At 42.2% G+C, this 20,297-nt stretch overlaps 1 protein-coding gene across 1 annotated transcript in view; it reads right to left on the bottom strand.

Moving 5' to 3' along the window:
• The window catches only part of LOC141997650 (piezo-type mechanosensitive ion channel component 2-like), a 57,431-nt gene extending 49,937 nt beyond the window's left edge, over positions 1–7,494 (bottom strand). The window contains exons 1-6 of the mRNA XM_074970075.1: positions 7,462–7,494; positions 7,002–7,094; positions 4,032–4,295; positions 2,764–2,869; positions 1,899–2,080; positions 1,254–1,402 (exon numbers count right to left, since the gene is read on the bottom strand). Coding sequence (XP_074826176.1) covers positions 1,254–1,402; positions 1,899–2,080; positions 2,764–2,869; positions 4,032–4,295; positions 7,002–7,094; positions 7,462–7,494 — 827 coding nt within the window. The remainder of the gene's footprint in view (positions 1–1,253; positions 1,403–1,898; positions 2,081–2,763; positions 2,870–4,031; positions 4,296–7,001; positions 7,095–7,461) is intronic.
• Between the last annotated feature and the right edge of the window lie 12,803 nt (positions 7,495–20,297).

Genomic DNA, 20,297 nt, shown 5'->3' with positions numbered 1-20,297 from the left:
CTGGTTTATAGACCCTTTTGTCCCTCATCCCAGAGAGGTTTTGAGAAGAGTGGTAGCTGCTGGTGGATTTCTCCAGGACAGACCTAGGAACTGAGCAAAGGTATCTGAGAAAGGTCTTGGGGCTGGGTAAAGATGAAAACCTTTGGCAAAGGAGTTTTTTAGGGCTTTGCCTAGAGTTTTCTTCTCCTGGGTGAAGTGACCAGAGTTGTGTCTTCCTGCTGAGGAGGGGGGAGGGGAAGGAAGGAAGCCCCACATTCCCCACTTCAGCAGAGGGAGCCTGTGATCAAGTAGCCAAGGATCCACCCAGGGACTGTGTATTTTGGGCCTTCTTTTCTTTGTTTATGGCTCTTTTACATCAGCCTCTAGGGTGGAAATGCCTGGGTGAAGAAACCCAATGAGGAGGCAGTGTGTATAGTGAATTCTTGTGGTCAGGCTGCCCAGTTGTTTACTTGGGACTTTGGATATCCTGCAAGGGGTGGCCTTGTAAGTTTGGCTAAAGGGCTAAAATGTCCACACCCATCGGGTACTGATCCTGAAGGGAATCTAAGGCAGCAGCTATACCTGATGATGGAGAGATAAGAACCAGCTACTATTAGCAATGGATTTTAGTGGCTTCATGTAACTGTTGGGGTGGGGGACACATAGTGTGTCGGGTGATCCAAGAGCCAGATACTGATATCTTTACTCATGCTGTGTGACTCACACTTACTTTGAGTTCCACTGAAATCAGTAGCTATCCTTATGGAGTCAGGGGGCATTTGGAGTAAGGGTACCTGAATAACCAGTCTACACTGTGAAAGTGATTCCTTCAGCCTTGAAAAATTCCTCCTCTCATCGTACCTGGGGTGAATAATTTTTGGATGGGCCAATAAATGTTCATTTATTCCCCATCATGGTCATCATCATGCTTAATGCAGGTGAGCAGATTCTGAGGCAGATCCTCATTGGCAAAGTTCCATTAATGTCAGTAGCACTATTTGTGGTATAGGACACTATTCAGGGTGAGTGAGCATATCACAGTCTGGTCTATAATCTCTGTGTTGTCTATTAGACTGTAAGGTCTTTGGGGTAGGGACTGTTGCTTGATATGTTTGTATACTACCTAGCACAGTGGGCCCTAATCTAGGGTTGATGCCTCAAAGTGCTACCATAATACATATAAATAATATAGATTCCTAGATAAAATGAGTGAAATAGGATTTCCAGGAGGATAATATTGTTTCATTTCTTTAAAATATAATTTGAGTCCTTACCCCTCCTCTGACAGTCCCAAAGTCAGGAGCAAGAACCCAGAAATGGTTTTGAATTGGTAGGCGTACACAACAATGAGGACCACCATTGAATAAGAGACAACAGTGAGCCAAAAATACTTCAGAATTCGTCTCCACCACTCATAGTGAACCTGAAACCAAATGCATTTCAGGTTAGATGAACCTCGGTTTGTTAAGTAAACTGAAGACAGCCCGCTGACAGCATCTAGGTCAAATCCCCTCTCCTATCCAAAATGCTAAACTGAGAACTCCTATTGATGAGTCTGGAACATTTGACAAAGTGTGTGTGTGTCTCAAAGGTTTCCCAACAAAATGAGCAGCTTGGATATCTATATTCTATTTGAGACAGTCATTTCAATTCAAATTGAATGGTAGCCATAGCAAATGAGAAGCTTCATAGACTAAGGACAAAATATAGGCCAGTAGCTATATACAGTAGCTATATATATATATCAAGATAATCATACTGTAGGCAAAGCAGGATACAAAAGGGCAAATCCATAGCTGGTGCAAATTGTCAGAGCTGCATTGAAGTCAATCGAGCTATGACAATTTACACCAGCTGTGGATCTGCCCTGCAGGAAACAAAGTGGAGAGTGTGAGAACTTTAAATTCCAGTTTGCTTACCTGATATAAAGCTACACAGAACAGAAAGAGCATAATGTACAGAATCTTGTAGACCACTACTTTGCCATTGAAACTGACAATGAAAAACATGGCAGCGCAGAAATAGATCCAGTATTTAACCAGCATTCCTTTAATCAGAGAGCCAAATATTTCCAGCAGAGGATTGTGCGGGATTTCCCTTTCTGTAAAAAGAGCAATGCAAATCTGTCAGGTGTGACACTAGGATGTGCTTGGTTACTGTAACATTCTAATACCTTTATTAACATTCTACATTCCTAGGCTAGCAAATATTGATCCTAATGTGTTTAATGTCCCATGTTAAACTATGTCACAGATTAGATTGCAACTGTGTCATATACTTAGATTTTTGGGGCAGGGACCAACTTTTTTGTTCTGTGTTTGTACAGCACCTCACACAGTGGGGTTCTGGCCCAGGACTGGGGCTAAAGTAAGCAAAGATGCTAAAGTAAGACAAATAAATAATATAGCAATATAATGTATTGCTAATATAGTAATAATATTGCAATGGCTTCCTGGGCTTGTTAAATGACCTAATACATCAAGAGATTTGGCATCTTCTATATGGAATCATAGACCATCAGGGTTGGAAGAGACCTCAGGAGGTCATCTAGTCCAACCCCCTGCTCAAAGCAGGACCAATCCCCAATTTTTGCCCTAGATCCCTAAATGGCCTCCTCAAGGATTGAACTCATAACCCTGGGTTTTGCAGGCCAATGCTCAAACCACTGAGCTATCCCTCCCCCACAATGGTGACTCATAGGAACAACGGTGATGGGGAGCTAGAACCACAACAGTCAGATGGAGTATCAGGGTGGTCCGATGATATAGTGTTACATTTTCTTACCATTCGCATCCACTGTCACTTCTGTGAGAGTTTCTTGCTTCTCCTCCATATGTCTTTTGATCATATGCTGCCTTAGCAATAGCCAGAACGTGAATGCATAAAAGATCTGCAATGAAACCACATTTGTGCCTTACTTTTTCATGGAAAGAACCCACATAGAAATGCAAATAACTCCTCTCCCTAGGAATATAGATTCCTATTCTCTGTCCCAATGAAGTGGAAAAATTAGTAGCACAGTGGGAAAAAGAAAAAGCTGGTCTAGTGCTTAGATTTTACATATGTTTAAATTATAACTAAGGAGCAGAGTCTAGGTTGCAAGGTCTTAGGGGTCGCACTTATCTTTTATTATGTGTTTGTATAGCACCTAGCACAGTGGGGTTGATCCCAGGCACTACTGCAGTACAAACTGAGAACAATCATTTGCAAACCAACTTTTTTAGTGATAACATTGTTGCTTCATTTGTTGCCAGCTTAATGAGTTTGGCTTAGGCAGAAGGCAAAATGTGGCTTCTGTGACACCATCCCAAATGTTCTTCCTCCCCAACTCTGGTATAAAAACTACACAAGTCCTGAGGTGAAGTATATAAAGAGAAAATAAAACCTCCCTGTGAGGATTTATTAATTCATAGGGATTCTGGTTCACCTTCATTTTCTCTTACACATACTTGATCTTAACTATTTGCCACCACTTCTTGCCTCCACTTCTTGGCCTCTCTTACAAAGTCCATTTTTAACCAACTGAGTATTAACCAATCTCCACAGGCTAGAGATGAGCCTGGATCAAACCCCTGAACTCTGGGAGAGTTTGGACCCAGATCTGAATTTTGCAGCTGGCCTCAATCTGTATAATGCACTGAGACCGAAACCCAAATCTGAACACCCTGAACCTTTCAGCAACTTCAGATATATATCTGGTTCCAAATTTTGTGGCTCAGACCCACCTCTTGGTAACCAGGCACACTGTGCTGAATCAAAGCCTCATAAAAGTCCAAGCAAATTAAGCCAACTTCATCAGGCCCTTTCTGCTTTCACTACCATTCTTTCAAAGAAATTAATTGGGTTTGATAAGTACATGATGACCACACTGTGTAAATCTCTTGTGACTATCTCTATCGAGTCTGTGAGTCTTTCTCATTTGGTCCCTGATCACGATCTCAATTTTTTTCTCCCAAAATGGAGGCGCAACTTATAAATATGTATTTTCTTGGTTCTTTCCTATGTCTGCATTACTAGCATTGCAATTAAATGAGAAAACACCAAGTCTGTACCTTAACACCAAGATGCACACATGGGAAAGAATATGGTTTTAAATCAAAGTCAATGAGCACGGAGGTTGGAATTTCAGGAAACAGTTCTTCTTGTGAAATATTGAACCCTACAAAGAAATTGAGGATCACCAGGATATTCCCATAGATGGCAAGGAACGGAGAGCTACGCATGGCATAACGACGCCGGTCACGAACCATCCAAATGATACAAGACCAAATCAGCAGAACAAAAGTCAGCCAGCTGTTGTGGGTGATGCTCCAAACCTGCAAACAGATACATCTAAGTGAAAGAATGCTGCTGTTTAAATCTTAATGAAGCCAAAATCAGGGACAGCTGAAAAGCAAGAGGCATATTACCAGCCTTAGTCTTTAATTTTGCACTCCACTTTGGCACATGCACCTGTGGCCACAAAAGTGAACGTATTTCTATTTCATGTCCCGCTATCATGCAGCTGGACAACCAGCAGCCTGATTTACACCCAGGTGCAGGTTCTCTGCGTGTAACACAGGTACATGCGCTCATCTGTGCAAAGGTGGACACAAAACGGTAGGCCAGTTTGAGATTAGCTGAAAATTTAGCCCAAAGTGCACTGCCCATTACAAAATCAGAGTAGATAGGATTTCTTATGACCAGATATGCATTTTCTATTTGTGTTCTTCATTGCAATGGCAAGGGGAGAATATTCTCAGAGCTTGCTCTGAAAGTGAATTTGCTGTGGATTTACTATGTAGCAGATCAGAATCCAGTCATTGCTGTATTACTCCTTACTAACATTTTACTCTGCAATGGGCAGTGCTGATCTATTCACCATTCCTGATTCTACAACACATTCCACATGCACAATATATGCAGAATTTTGTTGGGCTTCATGAAAGTAGTGCAGAATATGAAGCCTTGCCCTAGAAGAAAGCAGTGAATCCGTCTCTACAAGGTTTAGAGACACTCTACAATGTTTTCCTCCCCGCACCAATGAATGTATTCCACGCTATAACAAGCTCTTTAGAAAGGCAAATGGAAAACAGAAAATGACACGAAGGCACAAAAAAGAGTTCCATCAACTCCATATCTTACCATCATGGCAATCAGTGCACTGACATAACTTTGATTCATAATGAACTGCCCCAGTACTGCCATACTGCTAGTCCCATCCCCATCAGCGTCTGCATTTTCAGGGCAGGTGCTATCCTCTGTAAGAAATGTAAAGTGTATAGATAAGGTGATTGAAGGGTCTCTAGTACACAGCTGAGCCCTTATTTTGAGAATTGATGGTATTCTGTATCCTTTAGAAGTCTTGTCTTAGGGGTGTGTGTTTTGTGACTGCACTTAAGGAAGTATGCGTGCAACTCCGCTGAACTCTGGAAGGAGTTGACCATACCTCCACAGATACTGTGTAGAAAATATACCTCCGAAATAATCAATATTAAATGCATGGAGATAAATTCTTGCTTTACATGTGCAAATATAACTCCCCGTAATGCAAACTCATTTACCTGCAGCTTTTGCCTTGCTGCAGGTATCATCTAATGCACAAGATTCCTTGGCCTCACTCACCGAGGATGCTGCATTCCACACCTCATTCAAAAATTAGCCTGTTTTCCAAGATGGCAGTGACAGAGCCAGCTGTAGAAGGAGGAGCCTGGTCTACCTGTATAACCTCGATCAGAAAAATGTACTGGGAGATGCTGTGAGTATGACAAATGCAGAATGAAATCAAATTCTTTCTTTCCTAGTCTTCTTGGTGCTGCCTGCTTTCCAAGGTGATAGATGCCTACTACACTTCATGGTTTGTGTGTCATGCTTTTTCATGCAATGATTCAAACATCACTTTGAGATGTACAGTACCTGAGAGAGGAGCGCTGTGTCCTTCACTGGTGTCCGCACTGGCTGTGAGGCTCCTGCCATGTTCACACTGTAAAAGGGGCGTGTCCTGCCAGCTTCCATTTGAAAAATATGCCACCTAGAAAAGGAAATAGAATAGTGTCTCTCCTGCCTTGCTTTTCTACAGACACTGTGCCATGCATTAGTCTAGGATGCTGGTGTGACAGATTTGGAGCTACTCTGTAATTGATGAATACTGTCTGTTGACCTGGCTATTGGGATGTTTATTGTATGACTATACTGGGGACTAACAGGAGACTGGCAGTGGGTAAACAAGCAAGAAGGGAAAGAATGGCTCAAGATAAGCCACTTCGCAGCAAACACCTGAGAGTTTTTAAGAGAAAAAGCCAGGACAGGAAAAGTCCTGCAAACATAGGAGGTCAAAAGTGGGAGGCGGTTTGGGAGAACCAGACTAAGATGGAGGCACAGTGAGGTATCTGAAGAAGTTACACCTGCATAGATTACCATATTGGGAGATGATACATTTTTAAGTAAGAGATGAATGTGGACTGTTTGGTTGGTTAAAATCCCTTGTTCCTACTGTTAGAATAAACAATATGTAGTTTTCAGAAGGCTGTCTGAGCACAGTGTTCACCACTAGTCAGACTCCCAAAGGGAAGAACTGCAGGGGCCCAAATTCAGTAAGATTTCATGTAACTATGTAAGACCAGTTGATACATAGGGTACTGAATCCCAGGGCCCAGCCTAAGAGTGGAAGAATTGCAATAGTCCACGCTGGGGCAGGAAAAGGCACAAGGCCTGACACCTGAAGGAGTGTACTCGGAGACCAGAAAGGAGACAGAGATGCAGCTAGCCCTGTAAATGTCACAGCTGGTTTCCAGAGTGCACAAAGAAAACAGTGAAGCGAAGTGACTGCACCCAATGTGGTGTCTATGGGAGTTCTTAGATGCTCAGCAGTCTCGGCAATCCAGCCACTTACTGAGGTGTCTAATTATGGATTTAAGGGCCTACCTTTAGGCATTCACTGGTGAAAATGTTGGCCCTTTGTACAAAACCTAAATGATGGGCCTATTCTGAACCATTAATATCCCCTGTAACAGTTGCAGAAACCTTCTTAAGATAGCCATTACCTTTTTCTTCTCATTCTTTGCCATCCAGAGCATGGTGTCCACATCCAACTTACTCTGCTCTTCTGGTGGTGACTGGATGCCCTCTTCACATTCCTGTATTAAAGGAAATATAACACACAGATGTCACACCACCTCTGGACGCAGTACATGCCATCCAATGCAATTGTTACTGCACTGTTACTGGCCATCATCCTTATTATATTCCATGGACATGATCCAGGTGGGAACTGGTACAGCAGGCATGGCCTATTTTCACATTTGTGCAGTGCACAGGACAAGAGGGATGAATATTTAAAGAACTTCTTGCCAGGCCTCCCTCATAAATTCCAGGGGGGGAATGGAGAAATCATATGGAAAGACAGATTTTTTTTCTTGATTTCTCTCTTGAATGTGGCTGTATTTAATTATGGTGCCATTTGTGATCTGTCCTGTCCATTCTGCACTTTGACCCATGCATTACCTTAGGACTCAGAGCCCACTGCTGTAGCAACATGACCAGTGAATAATACAATACAAACAGCAAAAGAGGATTTAAAAACACAGGCCAGCTTAATCCAGAATGAATCTGCAGCTTCCAGATTTCTGTGGTGTTTGTCTTGATAAGCGCCACCATCCCCAGGAGCCTGGAGAAACAAAAGTTGGAGACAGTGCTAGCACTGGTTGTGTTCTATAATTTTTACTATTGCTGTTTTATTATTTAGAATTTTTAAGAATAATGTCAAATAATACTAAATACTTTACTACTAAAAATAAGATCTCATTGATCATCCTCATTTTTATTGTTCTGTCAAACTGCCTTTATTTGCAACTGAGAGTAATTATTAAAGAGACAATGACAAATTCCTGATGCACCCTAGTGGTTAGAGAAGGCAACTGGGCATGAGTCCTCAAGTGACCTCCTAGCCCAATGAGGTCAACAGCAAAACTCCCATTGACTTCAATTGGGCCAGGATTTTTCTGGATTACATTCTATTCTCCTGCCACAGTTTTCCTGTGTGACTTTGGGGAAGTTATTTAGCCTCAACTCCTCCACTTATAAAATGGAGATGATGATGATGATAAAACACAGAAAACTTGTGGCTTAGTTAATGTTTATAAATTGCTATGAACTCCTCCGATAAAAGGTACTAGGCAACAGCAAAGTAACTGAAGTCCTAAAAGCTTAAAAGAAAAAATGTTCCCTACAGATCTCTCTCCTTGGGAAATGTTGATATGTTACTTGTTTTTATACTGCCTCATTGGGTCAACTTAGGATCTTTCGTATATATTTCAATTCTGCCTTTAGAGCAGTTTATTTTAAAGTATTAACCCTATCCTTTTCTGTATGGAAGCTGACATCTTTACCTGGCATAAATGTCATCAGGAGGAACCAGGTCCTGAAAATATGGCAACTGGTACAGGTAAAGGGCAGCAAGGTGACCTGCACTGAATATAGCCATCATCACACACAAACTGCTGAAGGTGACCATAGTAATGGGACGATGACAAGCCCACCAGGAGCACAAGCCGAGAAAGGTGAAAAAGTAGACTGCAGAAGTCACAGAAGGCAAAATTATACCTAGGGGGGAAAAACAGGCCATGAAAGGGCTTCTGTTCCACAGCAAACAGGATACACAGATCAGGCCAAAGTGGCTCCTCAATTGATGGACGGTGACCCCAACTAGTAAGAGAAGCCACTGTGAAAGTGCCATTTATTAATTTCCATATGAATAAATATTAAGCACGCAGAACACAGTCTCAGGTGATGCCTTCAACCATCTTAACTAACTAGAAAAGAAAATGAGACCCTCACAGTTTTCAGTGGGCCAAGGAACTTGCCCATTGCAGACAAATTCCCCTCTCCAACCTCCAATGAACAGCTGTGTAAAGGTCTCCCTGCAGCTCTGAAAAGGAAATTCTGCCCTATAAGTGATTGCAATTTTGCAACAATAACCTATGACAATAAAGGCTGACAACAACACAACAATGCATAGATCAAACAAAAAAATAACTGGGCAACAGCAAATAACAAGCAATGGAGATGAAAAGGATTGCTTCTAGCTGCTTGTCTTGTTTTTTCATGCTTTGTTTACGGGACGAAGACTCTTACTTCCTTTTAACCTCCTGCTTTAACATTCTTACCTGCTAAGCCTAATAGAAGAGTTGCTACCACCTTTCCAGCACTTGTCAGGATGGCTTCAAATATGATTTTCAAGCCTGCTAGGAACGTAGTGACTTTCTGAATGAAACCTGGTTTTCGGTCACCTGCCTCTTTTCCCAAATCCTCTTCAGATAAACAGTTGGTCTCTTCCTCATCACTGTCTCCTTCTTCCGTTTCATAGTCCTGTGGAAACAAGAATGTCTAAGCAAGATCCGAGCATGAAAACCAAGTGTTGCCAGACAGATCCCAGGACTATGGTTTACAGCATGGATATGCTGCAGTGCAGCATTAGGCACAAAAGGCTACTGAAAAACATAATGGCCATGGCACGTTTGAGTCCCTAAATACTTCACTGAAACCATACAGTCTGAGGTGTGAGCGCTTGTTCCTGTGATCTCATCAGGCTAGACAGACAGTCATGAATAGGGAGAAAGCAACTCTCATGTCTGTGTACATAAGGCAGGACTCACTCCACTGGCTTAGGGAGTGGAATTGTTTCTTTAGTTCCCTGCATAGCGGGCCCACTATGGAGCAGTCATCGGGTTTTGTTTCTATAAGTGAATGTAATCCAGTGCCCATGTAGCTCCCACACACACAGCCCAATTCATTTTGCCCCAATGTCCAATGGTTTAGCCTGTTGAAGTCTCTTAATTCATGTAAGAGGATGCTGAACATACCACCACCACCTCCTCATCCTCCTCATCATCATCCTGCTCCTGGTCTTCAGAATGAAGCTGCATTTTGGGAATATGAGGTTTCACCTGTTTTTTACAAAGCCTTATAACCATGAAGCCAGTGAAAAACATTCCAATGTCAGGAACCAGCAGGCGGATGACATTTCCAGCATCAACTTTGCTGAGCCTGCAGAGTGGAAAGCACATGAGTGAAACATGAGGCTAGTGCTCAGAAATGACAGTCTAATTTTTCCAAATGTTCCTGTAATAATTAATCTGAAAACTAATCCCAGAAATGCATCTGTGCATTAAAAAAAGGACCTAAGAATGAAGTGCACTTGGTTATCCTATTGCAATTTGCTTTATTGTAGTTCAGTATTCCACAGCAGAGTACAATACCACATTATTAAATAGTAGGTAATATTACACTTAGATACTGAGCAGAATTTTTTAAGATGTTTTTTTTTTCCACAATTGGCATTGAACATCTGCTGAAACGAAGAAATATAATCTTCAAATCTCTTGATCTTTTATTAGCAGAACGTGAGCAAACTAAGGGTTTTATTATAAACCCAGCTTATAACGTTTGCAACATTAAGAAAAGAGTTGTTGATACTCTGTATTTACATTTTTTTTATTGTTTTTTGTTATAAAAGTCAGCCATAGAACACTTGGTCAAAATTACCAGCTCCAGTGGTGTATGTTTCAAGTTCATTTAGTCTGCATCTCTGGTTCAAATGGCGTTAGAATTTGTAGTGTATTTTTTTTCAGAGCAAACCGTCAAGCCTGGCAAAGTGGAGACCTCAGTAAAGAAAATTCAATGGATTTTTTTCCCCACACCAATAGGATAGAAAGGTTTTTACAGCTCATTCAGATCAGCAAAAAAAGAGAGATCTCCAATATTAACAGACAATCCCATCTGCAACATCTAAGTGTATATTTAATTGACCATACTTGCTAAATCAACCACTAAAATAATATTGCTCTTATTTTTAAGTATAATACAATAGGACCTAAAGGCCCCAGTCAGAGTCAGGCCCTCTGCTTGCTAGGCACTGTACAAACACGTGATAAGGAGATGGTCCCTACCCTAAAGAACTAATTCTCCCCTTCAAAATGTGCTCACATAGCTTGCAGAAGGATTGTAATTCCCTGCAATACTAGGGTTCTCATGCATAATTTGGTGCTTTCTTACGGACCTGAACAAGTCTGTGATATTATTATTAAGCATTCAATTTTCGTGTCTACATCTTAAAAGAAGAGACATGCAACTGATATCCTACCTTAGAATTCCAAAATGACCAAGCACATCCTCCCAACCATAGCCTAACGGAAAAGAACAAAGAGACCTGTTTATAAACTGATTCCCTAATGCAGTGGTTCCCAAACTTGTTCTGCTGCTTGTTCAGGGAAAGCCCCTGGTGGGCCGGGCCAGTTTGTTTACCTGCCGCATCCGCAGGTTTGGCCAATCACGGCTCCCTGTGGCTGCAGTTCACTGCTCCAGGTCAATGGGGGCTGCTGGAAGCGGCGGCCAGTACATCCCTCGGCCCGCGCCGCTTCCAGCAGCTCCCATTGGCCTGGAGCAGCGAACCGCGGCCACTGGGAGCCGCGATCGGCCAAACCTGAGGATGCGGCAGGTAAACAAACCGGCCTGGCGCACCAGGGGCTTTCCCTGCACAAGTGGCAGAACAAGCTTGGGAACCACTGCCCTAATGTTTTCCAACCCAAACATTCATTCTCATCAATAGGCTTGCGTCTTGCTTTCCTGCCTGCATCCTTCTGGAAAGTAAATCTATAGACGGTGGAAATACTGCATAACATGCAGAACAGTAAAATAGGGAGGGCTTTTGCTATTGTCTTCAGTGAGTGCAGTATAACACCCCAAAACAAGATTCATTGATATGGATCACTTTATACGGCAACAAAACTGGGGTGACAGGAATATAATCTATTTTACTTTTAAGGAGTTTCAAAAGACTTCCAAAGAACATGCTTGCATTATTTGCACAAGCAAAATGCTTCGTCTGCACCTGTAAAGCATGTGGGTCAAGATTTCCGAAAGGGACTAGCAATTGTGGGATTTCAGTGGGATTGAAGCACGTTTAAATGCATTAGGGGCACCTTTAGGAGCAATGAGAGCTGTATCTGAACTGCAACATTTGGACCCAGGGTTTGTTTCAGCCCAGAGTAGAAATGCAATCAGAGGAGAAGTTGAGATCAATCAAAACCTTTATAGCTCAGGGGTAATTGGATCCAGGCCCATCTCTAATGATGGCATTCTGCTCCCCTAGATGAATTCCTTGGGCTCTTTACCATAGGATAAATTATTGCAGTGGAAATGAAATTTACCATTAGGTGGCAGATAGTAGAATGCAATCTGAAACGCCACTTGGATCATAAGGAAAGTGAAGCTGGTGTAATTTATCGCTCTAAGCAACTGCTGTGTGTCTCCTGAAAAATAAAATGCTGGCTTTGTTACGATAGTGCACCAAGAATCCTACAAAACATGACGAGCCAAGGTCCCTGCCCTAAGAACTAACAGACTAAATCAGATGGATACAATGCATGGGGCAACAGCTCCCTGCCCTTCCCAACTGCACTGTGAACAAAAACAATTCCACCCACAGAAAGGCCAAACATCCACCAGCCCAAGGCCCATGAGTGGGGCCATCCACCAGGACTAATAAATAGAAAGATATACAACTGCAGCTACGCTCTTTAAACATCAAATAAAGGAAGTAAATAAGAACATAGCACAATGTGCCTCTATAGAATTCTACAAGGTGGAATCTACTTATTCAATTAATTTAATTTGTTTTAACACAATATTGATAGTCTAGAACTTGAAGGCGGTCACCTACCTTTCATTGTGACAGCTGTAGGCTTGGGGAATAGTGGAATAAGCAGTAGAAAGATGAGATAGGCCAGAGACAACCCGTTGTATCTGAACGATATCGCTGTGAAATAATCAAATGTGACTTTGAGACATAAACTGGAATAAAAACGAAGCCTATCAATGTATGTGTCATTAACACTGGATCAGTAGAGGAATTTAGATATTTTACTTCAAAGATATCGCTCATTCCCTCTAACTTCTCACCATAAGACTACCCCACTCTTTGGTACAAGAGCCATGATTATGTATTCTGTTATTTTGCTCTGCCTCTTGCTTCTTTGATTTTATTTTTTGCCCCTTGTTATCTCTTCAGTTAATCATTCTCAGATTCATTTTTCTTCTTTATTACTATTTTAATGGACCCATAATATCCTAGGTGCGGATATCTGCGGATATCTGCAGACATATAGCAAGATACACTCCCATTCCTAAAGTGCTTACAGTGTAAAGAGACAAACACGGGGGAAAAGTGGCTAGGACACTAGCCTTGGTCTCAGAAGTTCCTTACTCTGCCACAGACTTCCTGTGTGACCTGGAGCAACTCACTCAGTCTCTGCTTTAATTCCTCATCTGTAAAATGGGCATAACAACACTGCCCTACCTAACAGGGGTATTGTGAGGATAAATACATTAAAGGCTGTTTGTTGCTCAGATAGCTTGCTAATGGAAGCCATATAAGTATCGATGGTAACTATGAAGAGTTCTGGAAAGTGATAAAACATGCTCTACAATCAAAGTGATGATCACTTGAATTATCACATGAATCAGTACCATTCCGTAATTAAGGCTCTGTTGTGGCCTGTTGTCATAGTGCAGATTAAATGTCTTTATAATGTATGAAAAAGATTATCCTTACCACACTTACAGCAGTCACTCTTAGGATAAAGATTTAATCATAAGTAATCAGATGTATGAACTGAGGATAGATATAGGTTTGTATTGGCAGGGAATATGTTGTGGTGGTATGTAGGAAGGGAATATGGATGAGTATGTGGTTGTGAATCTAAAGTTGGGGTAGTTTGGATGCAAACTTTTCCTTTGCCAGGGATTTTTAAGATTTTTGTGTTGTGATTATATAGATGAGAAATGCGCTTGAAGCATGCTTGATTTTAATGAAGGGTTTTTTTGAGGGGAGGAGATATAACTATTCCCATGTACCCCTCTGTCTATAAACACACAGTATAATCCTGCACTTCTTATAACAGCTTGCACTGAAATCAAAGGGATCCTGGTCTTATGAAAGAGTTGGGAAATGGACCACTAAACTCTAAAATGTATATTGACCTCAATCCTCCATTTCAAGTAAATTTTCAATAACACATGCAAACCATTGAAAATATGCATTTCATTTAATCAGCTATAAAACTAATATTACCAAGTTAAAAAACAACAAAAAATTGGCCAGCTTTGCAAGGCAAAGCATTTTTGCTGTGGAAATTCACCTTTCAAGCATTGTATTTGGAAAAGAAACCTAGATTATAAACCATACAAAGAAATGTATAATCCAGACCAATTTTATGTAATAAATGTAATAAATATTATGAAAACAGTAATGAAGTTGCAGGTTTCTACTTTCAAGGATTGTTTACTTATACAGGATGTAGGACAAAGCTGCAATTAATCTTTAGCTGATATATTTTTATGATCAGTTAACCCTAATATAAACTTGTATTATTATATGCTAAATTTCCTAAATGTAGCCTCTCGCTCTGTAAGTGCAAAGTATTACTGAGTACATTAAATACAAAGTGTTTTTCAAAACAAAAGTGTACAACAATAAGAAATCAAGCCACAATAAGAAAATATGAACTTAGGAGAGCAGGTTTGCCTGGTGCGGTAAAGACAAAGCTATCTGAATTGAAACCTGCGTATGAAATTGACTAGTAGAGTAGAACAATGAAAGAAAATATTTTGTCCATGCGTTTTTGCCAGGATAGAGTTATATGATTAAAACTTAAGAGATATAGTAGCTGTACAAAAACAGTAAGATCTCAGCAGGATAAATTAAATTATAAATGGATAAATTAAATTATAATAATATAGTGCAATTTTATCAATTCACATTTTATAATCAGGGCCTTCATTAGAAGAATACACTAAACAGACCTTCACTAAAAAAGAAGACCTATCAACTGAGCAAAATAGGATTTAATCTGAGGGCCCTCAAAGGGGGGCCATGATATTTTGGTAGTGATCCTTCATTGCAAAACAATTTTCTCTAAAAGTATTATCCATCAGGAAGATATTTTGGAAAATAGGGAGAACATCTTCCAAGATGTCCCAAAACATACATCCTTGTGTATTACTTACCACCATAGCACTTGAATACAAGGTTCAGGAAAATGTAATGTGTTTTCCATCTTCTGTAAATGAATAATACCACACTATAAATAGGTGGCTGCCTAGTATTCTTCCCATCTGAAGTATGTGATGTTCTATCCAATGCAATGTTGTATTTTATATACTATCTCTTGTTCAAATTGTAGCCAAATGCAGTTCTCTAAAACCAACTTGTTAAAACTTCTTTCTTTTAGCTCTCATACTGGTTTTGGTTGAATTTTAAATGAATTTGGCCAATTGCATCCCTGGTCTACATCTACTGTCCTCCATGGAATTACATCAAAGGTAAATTTTGCCCACTTTTTGTACCATCGTGATACATTACTCTTTAAACATGAATGGAAATTTTCTTACCTGCTATCAAGGAAAATGGCAAAACTAATCTGAAAAGCAGCCCACAGGCTAAATTATTCGCCATGCTCTTCTCTCCTCAGGGTGTTGCCGGGAACTGGGAGGCATCCACAAACCCTGGTTCAGTACTGGTGGCCTTTTCTGACTTCTATCCCTTTCTGTTTGTCCTTTTTAAATGTAAACCCAAACCCTTACAAAACTGCATTAAAAATGTGATCAGAGAGGCAATCGATTTCTGAGTAAGAAATTGTTACAGCAACCAGAAGGCTAAGATCAGGGACTTGTCCAGTAATCCTCATTTTCTCTGAGATGGGAACTATTGATCCCTTCTTTCTTTCCCACTTTAATCCAGCCTTTTTCTCTTTAGTGCTGAACAAGTATTCTTAAACTTGGCTGTCAGAGCTACATTGATCTTTCTTTCCAAAGTCTCCTTCCTTGTTGTTTTCCAGGTCCTAATAAGTAGTCAGACTAGAACTATGCTCTAAACTGCAAATAGGAATTTTTCCCCAAACCCCAAGTATTATAGATGGTTTCTTTGATTGTTTGTTTTGTTTCTCTTTCCTAATGAATTGCCAGTGGCCATTGAAAGTTTAACCTGGATTACTCATCAAATACAACCAATTGTATATTGAAGAATAAAGTACCTCCTTGTATATGCTTAGCAAAAAGCGTAGTTAATTAAGGAAAGAGATTTCAAAGGGACGGAGAGGTCTAAGCAGCAATCCAAATGTCTTACAATCCCGCATATATCTTTTTTACACAACTGTATCTCCAGTTTGTTTAAAAACAAGTATAAACTACAATATTACTTGCAACATTGTAACACTTTTCACTGAGGCTGTACATCTCTAGACATTGGGAATGCAGCAATTCACTTGGAGCCTGATCCAATCCCCATTAAAGTCAGTGGGAGTCTTTCCACTGATTTCAATGACCATTGGATCAGGTCTTTGGGTGGAAATTAAGCTCTAGTGATTTCAGTTTGAGTTTTCAGCAGGATAGTATTTGGTCCATGGATCCTAACTTAGGTCATGGGCATACATGCACAGTGACTAAGGGGCTAATTATCTCACAAACACTCAGCTAATGCTCATTTGTTCCTGAGATCTAAATTCCCCTGCAGTTTCACTTGCGGCATTTATTTGTCACTTCCAAGCCTAAAGATTGAAGTAGAGTGTTGCTGGCCCAAGGTGGCTGCAAGCCACTGTATTTCAATGGTGGGTTACATGGTGAGCTCTGGGTAAAGTGCTTTGGGCTCTCATAGTTGCTCTAGAAATAAAAGGCTTTGGAGTAATTGCATTGTGGGTGATTTCCCAGGACTTTTTCTGCTTAAATTAGAACTCTTCCCTCCCAAGAGCCCTTTGCAGCCCTTAGCATCCCTCTCCCCAGCCTTCTTTCTCTTTTCCGCTGCGCCCCGGTCTTCCAACCATCTCTGTCAATGTGGCTTCTTTAATCATGCAGAGGAATTGCTACTGAACAACACCTGCTTCTCCCCAGGGACTGAATTTGCTGCCTGCATGGGGTTCTGGGGAAGTGAGACAAGTAGATGGAAATGCAATCCAAGCCTCCACATGACAATGAAGAAGCTGCCACTGGGCTGTCCAAAATGCTTTTGTCATGTTCACTAACAATATATGAACTCCCTTACTGGAGCTTGGTGTGATACACTGTCTGTCTCACAACAGCCACATAATGTGTCTGTTGTAGAAAGCACAGTATTCCTTGGAAAGGCCTCTGTCTCATGCTTGTTTGACCTCCCTATTCCAGCTTGTCATCTGCAGAAAAATCCACAGTGGAAACCATACTTCTCACCGGGTGAGCAAAGAAGCTGCCAGCAAGCACTGCAGGGGTGCAGTAGAAACTGCTGGCCCCTGATCCCAACCCATGGAAACAGCCCAGAGCTGTGTCAGGAGCTTCCACAGGGCAGGAACTGAAGCCACTGAAGCCACCTTTCAATACTTTCTCTATCAGATAGGCTTTTTTAAAGCCGGCACTCCTGCTGAACCAGAATCTATTTCTGTGAGGTGAGCAAGAATGATGGTGTGATCAGCTGTAGCACCCGGTCAGTGGGGAAGAGAAATGTCTCTAATGTTCTCCTTATACATTGCTTCTCTGTTACTGTCTTGTCTATTTAGATTAGAAGCTCTTCAAGGTAAGGATTGTCTCCTCCTGTATGTTTGTATAGGACTGAGCCTCTCTCATGCTCGTGCTCTGTGGTCACGGGCAGCAGGTGGGGGAGGCGGTACCTCCCCAAACAATCAGGCATGACCCCGCCCACATTCCATCTCCAGGACCCTGCTTCGGCAGTGCCGCTGGGCTCCAGGGCCTGGGGCCACGCCATCCGCCTTCCCAGTGCTGGGGAGCCTGCAGCAGCGCCACCACGCACTCTCCCTCCTGGTGCTCCGGGGCTGGGCGGGGCTGTGGGCACCAGCCAGCCTGGGATGGAGCCCAGCGGCTGCGGTGGGGGGGGCTCTGGGTTCCAGAGCGGACAGAAGAGGCGGGGCTGGGACGAGCCTCCCCCAGCCACAGGTTCACGAGCCATCCATGTCTGTGGTTACAATAGGGGCTTAATCTGCCGCAAAGGAGGTTTAGTTTAGATATTCGGAAAAACTTTTTAACTGTAAGTGTAGTTAAGCTCTGGAATAGGCTTCCCAGTGAGCAGGGCCAGCTCTAGGCACCAGCAAAACAAGCAGGTGCTTGGGGTGGCACATTTCTAGGGGCGGCGTTCCGGCGCCGGCCATGCCGCCCCTAGAAATGTGCCCCAGCTCGCCTCCGCTCCACCTCCGCCCGCTCCGCTTCTCTCCCCTCCCTGCCAGGCTTGCTGGTTCGCGCGGCAAGCCTGGGAGGGAGGGAGGAGAAGCCGGGCGGCGGCGGCGGTGGAGCGGAGGCAAGCTGGGGCGGGGAGCGGTTCTTCTACCCCCCCCTTTACTTCCTACCCTCCCCCCCCACCCTCGCTCACCTCCGCTCCGCCTGCTCCCCTGAATGCACTGCCTCTCCGTCACCTGGGGGGGGGGGAAGCGGCACGGCGGCATGTTCAGGGGAGCAGGCGGAGCATAGGTGAGCTAGGGAGGGGGTTGCGGGGGGGAGCCGCAGGAAGCAATGGGAAGGGGAATGTGGCACGCCTGGGGGAGGAGGCGGGGCCGGGGATTTGGGAAAGGGGTTGGGAAGGGGCGGAGCCGGAGACAGGGGGCACGGAAAAAAAATGGGGCCGGCCCAAAATTTTTTTCCTTGGGGCAGCAAAAATCGTAGAGCCGGCCCTGCAAGGGAGGAATCACCATCATTGGAGGGGGCTGGACTTGATGACCTCTCAAGGTGCCTTCTAGCCCTACATTTCTATGAATACGGTGCTGACATTGTCTTAACCTTGATGTCAATCTCTACATCTTCCTCAAATGTTGAAGAATATCCAAGAAAGAAGACAACATAAGTGAATCATTAGCAATATTTATACAAAGCAGTCAGTGTATCTGAGCTAACATATGTCTTAGGTTTGTGTGTGATCTGCATTGGGACAAGTTTTGGCCATCGTTTTCTTTGAAAATCACAGTAGTTTAGTAAAAATGATTGATAGCAAATTTTTAGTCAGTATTTCTCCTCGCTTCTCCAGGTTTGCTGTTGTTCAGTTGATTTAACACTAGATTATTCTCTAACTTCATATTTATTTTTGATTACAAGTATTTGCACTGTAAAAAAACAAAAGAAATAGTATTTTTCAGTTCACCGAATACAAGTTCTGTAGTGCAATCTCTTTATCATGAAAGCTGAACTTACAAAGGTAGAATTATGTACAAAAAAACCTGCATTCAAAAATAAAACAATGTAACATTTTACAGCCAGCAAGTCCATTCAGTCCTACTTCTTATTCAGCCAATTGCTCAGAAAACAAGTTTGTTTACATTTGCAGGAGATAATGCTGTCTGCTTTTTGTTTACAATGTCACCTGAAAGTGAGAACAGGCATTCTCATGGTTCTGGTGTAGCCAGCACCACAAGGTATTTACATGCCAAACACGCTGAAGATTCATATGTCCCTTCATGCTTCAACCACAATTCCAGAGGACATGTGTCCATGCTGATGACAGATTCTGCTGGATAACAATCCAAAGCAGTGTGGACTGACACGTGTTCGTTTGCATCATCTGAGTCAGGTGCCACCAGCAGAAGGTTGATTTTTCTTTTTTGGTGGTTCGGGTTCTGTAATTTCCACATCAGAATGTTGCTCTTTTAAGACTTCTGAAAGCATGCTCCACTCCTCATCCCCCTCTCAGATTTCGGAAGGCACTTCAGATTCTTAAACCCTGGGTCGAGTGCTGTAGCTGTCTTTAGAAATCTCACGTTGGTACCTTCTTTGCATTTTGTCAAATCTGCAGTGAAAGTGAAAACCATGTGCTGGGTCATCATCCAAGATGGCTAGAACATGAAATCTATGGCAGAATGTGGGTGAAACAGAGCAGGGGACGTACAATTCTCCCCCAAGGAGTTCAGTCACAAATTTCATTAACGCATTATTTTTTTAAGGAGCGTCATCAGCATGGAAGCACGTCCGCTCGAATGGTGGCCGAAGCATAAAGGGGCATACGAATGTTTAGCATACCTGGCATGTAAATACCTTGCAATGCCAGCTACAAAAGTGCCAATCAAATGCCTGTTCAACCTTTCTGGTGACATTGTAAAAAAAGAAGCGGGCAGCATTATCTCCTGTAAATGTAAACAAACTTGTTTGTCTTAGCGGTTGGGTGAACAAGAAGTAGGACTGAGTGGATTTGTAGGCTCTGAAGTTTTATTATTTTGTTTTTGAGTGCAGTTATGTAAAAAAAAATCTACATTTGTAAGTTGCACTTTCACAACGAATAGATTGCACTACAGTACTTGTATGAATTGAAAAATACTATTTCT

The sequence above is a fragment of the Natator depressus genome, chromosome 13 (assembly GCF_965152275.1).
Source record: "Natator depressus isolate rNatDep1 chromosome 13, rNatDep2.hap1, whole genome shotgun sequence".
Classification (NCBI taxonomy): Eukaryota; Metazoa; Chordata; order Testudines; family Cheloniidae; genus Natator; species Natator depressus.
The sequence above is the reverse complement of the archived record's forward strand: the minus strand, read 5'-3'. Positions and strand labels throughout refer to the sequence as shown.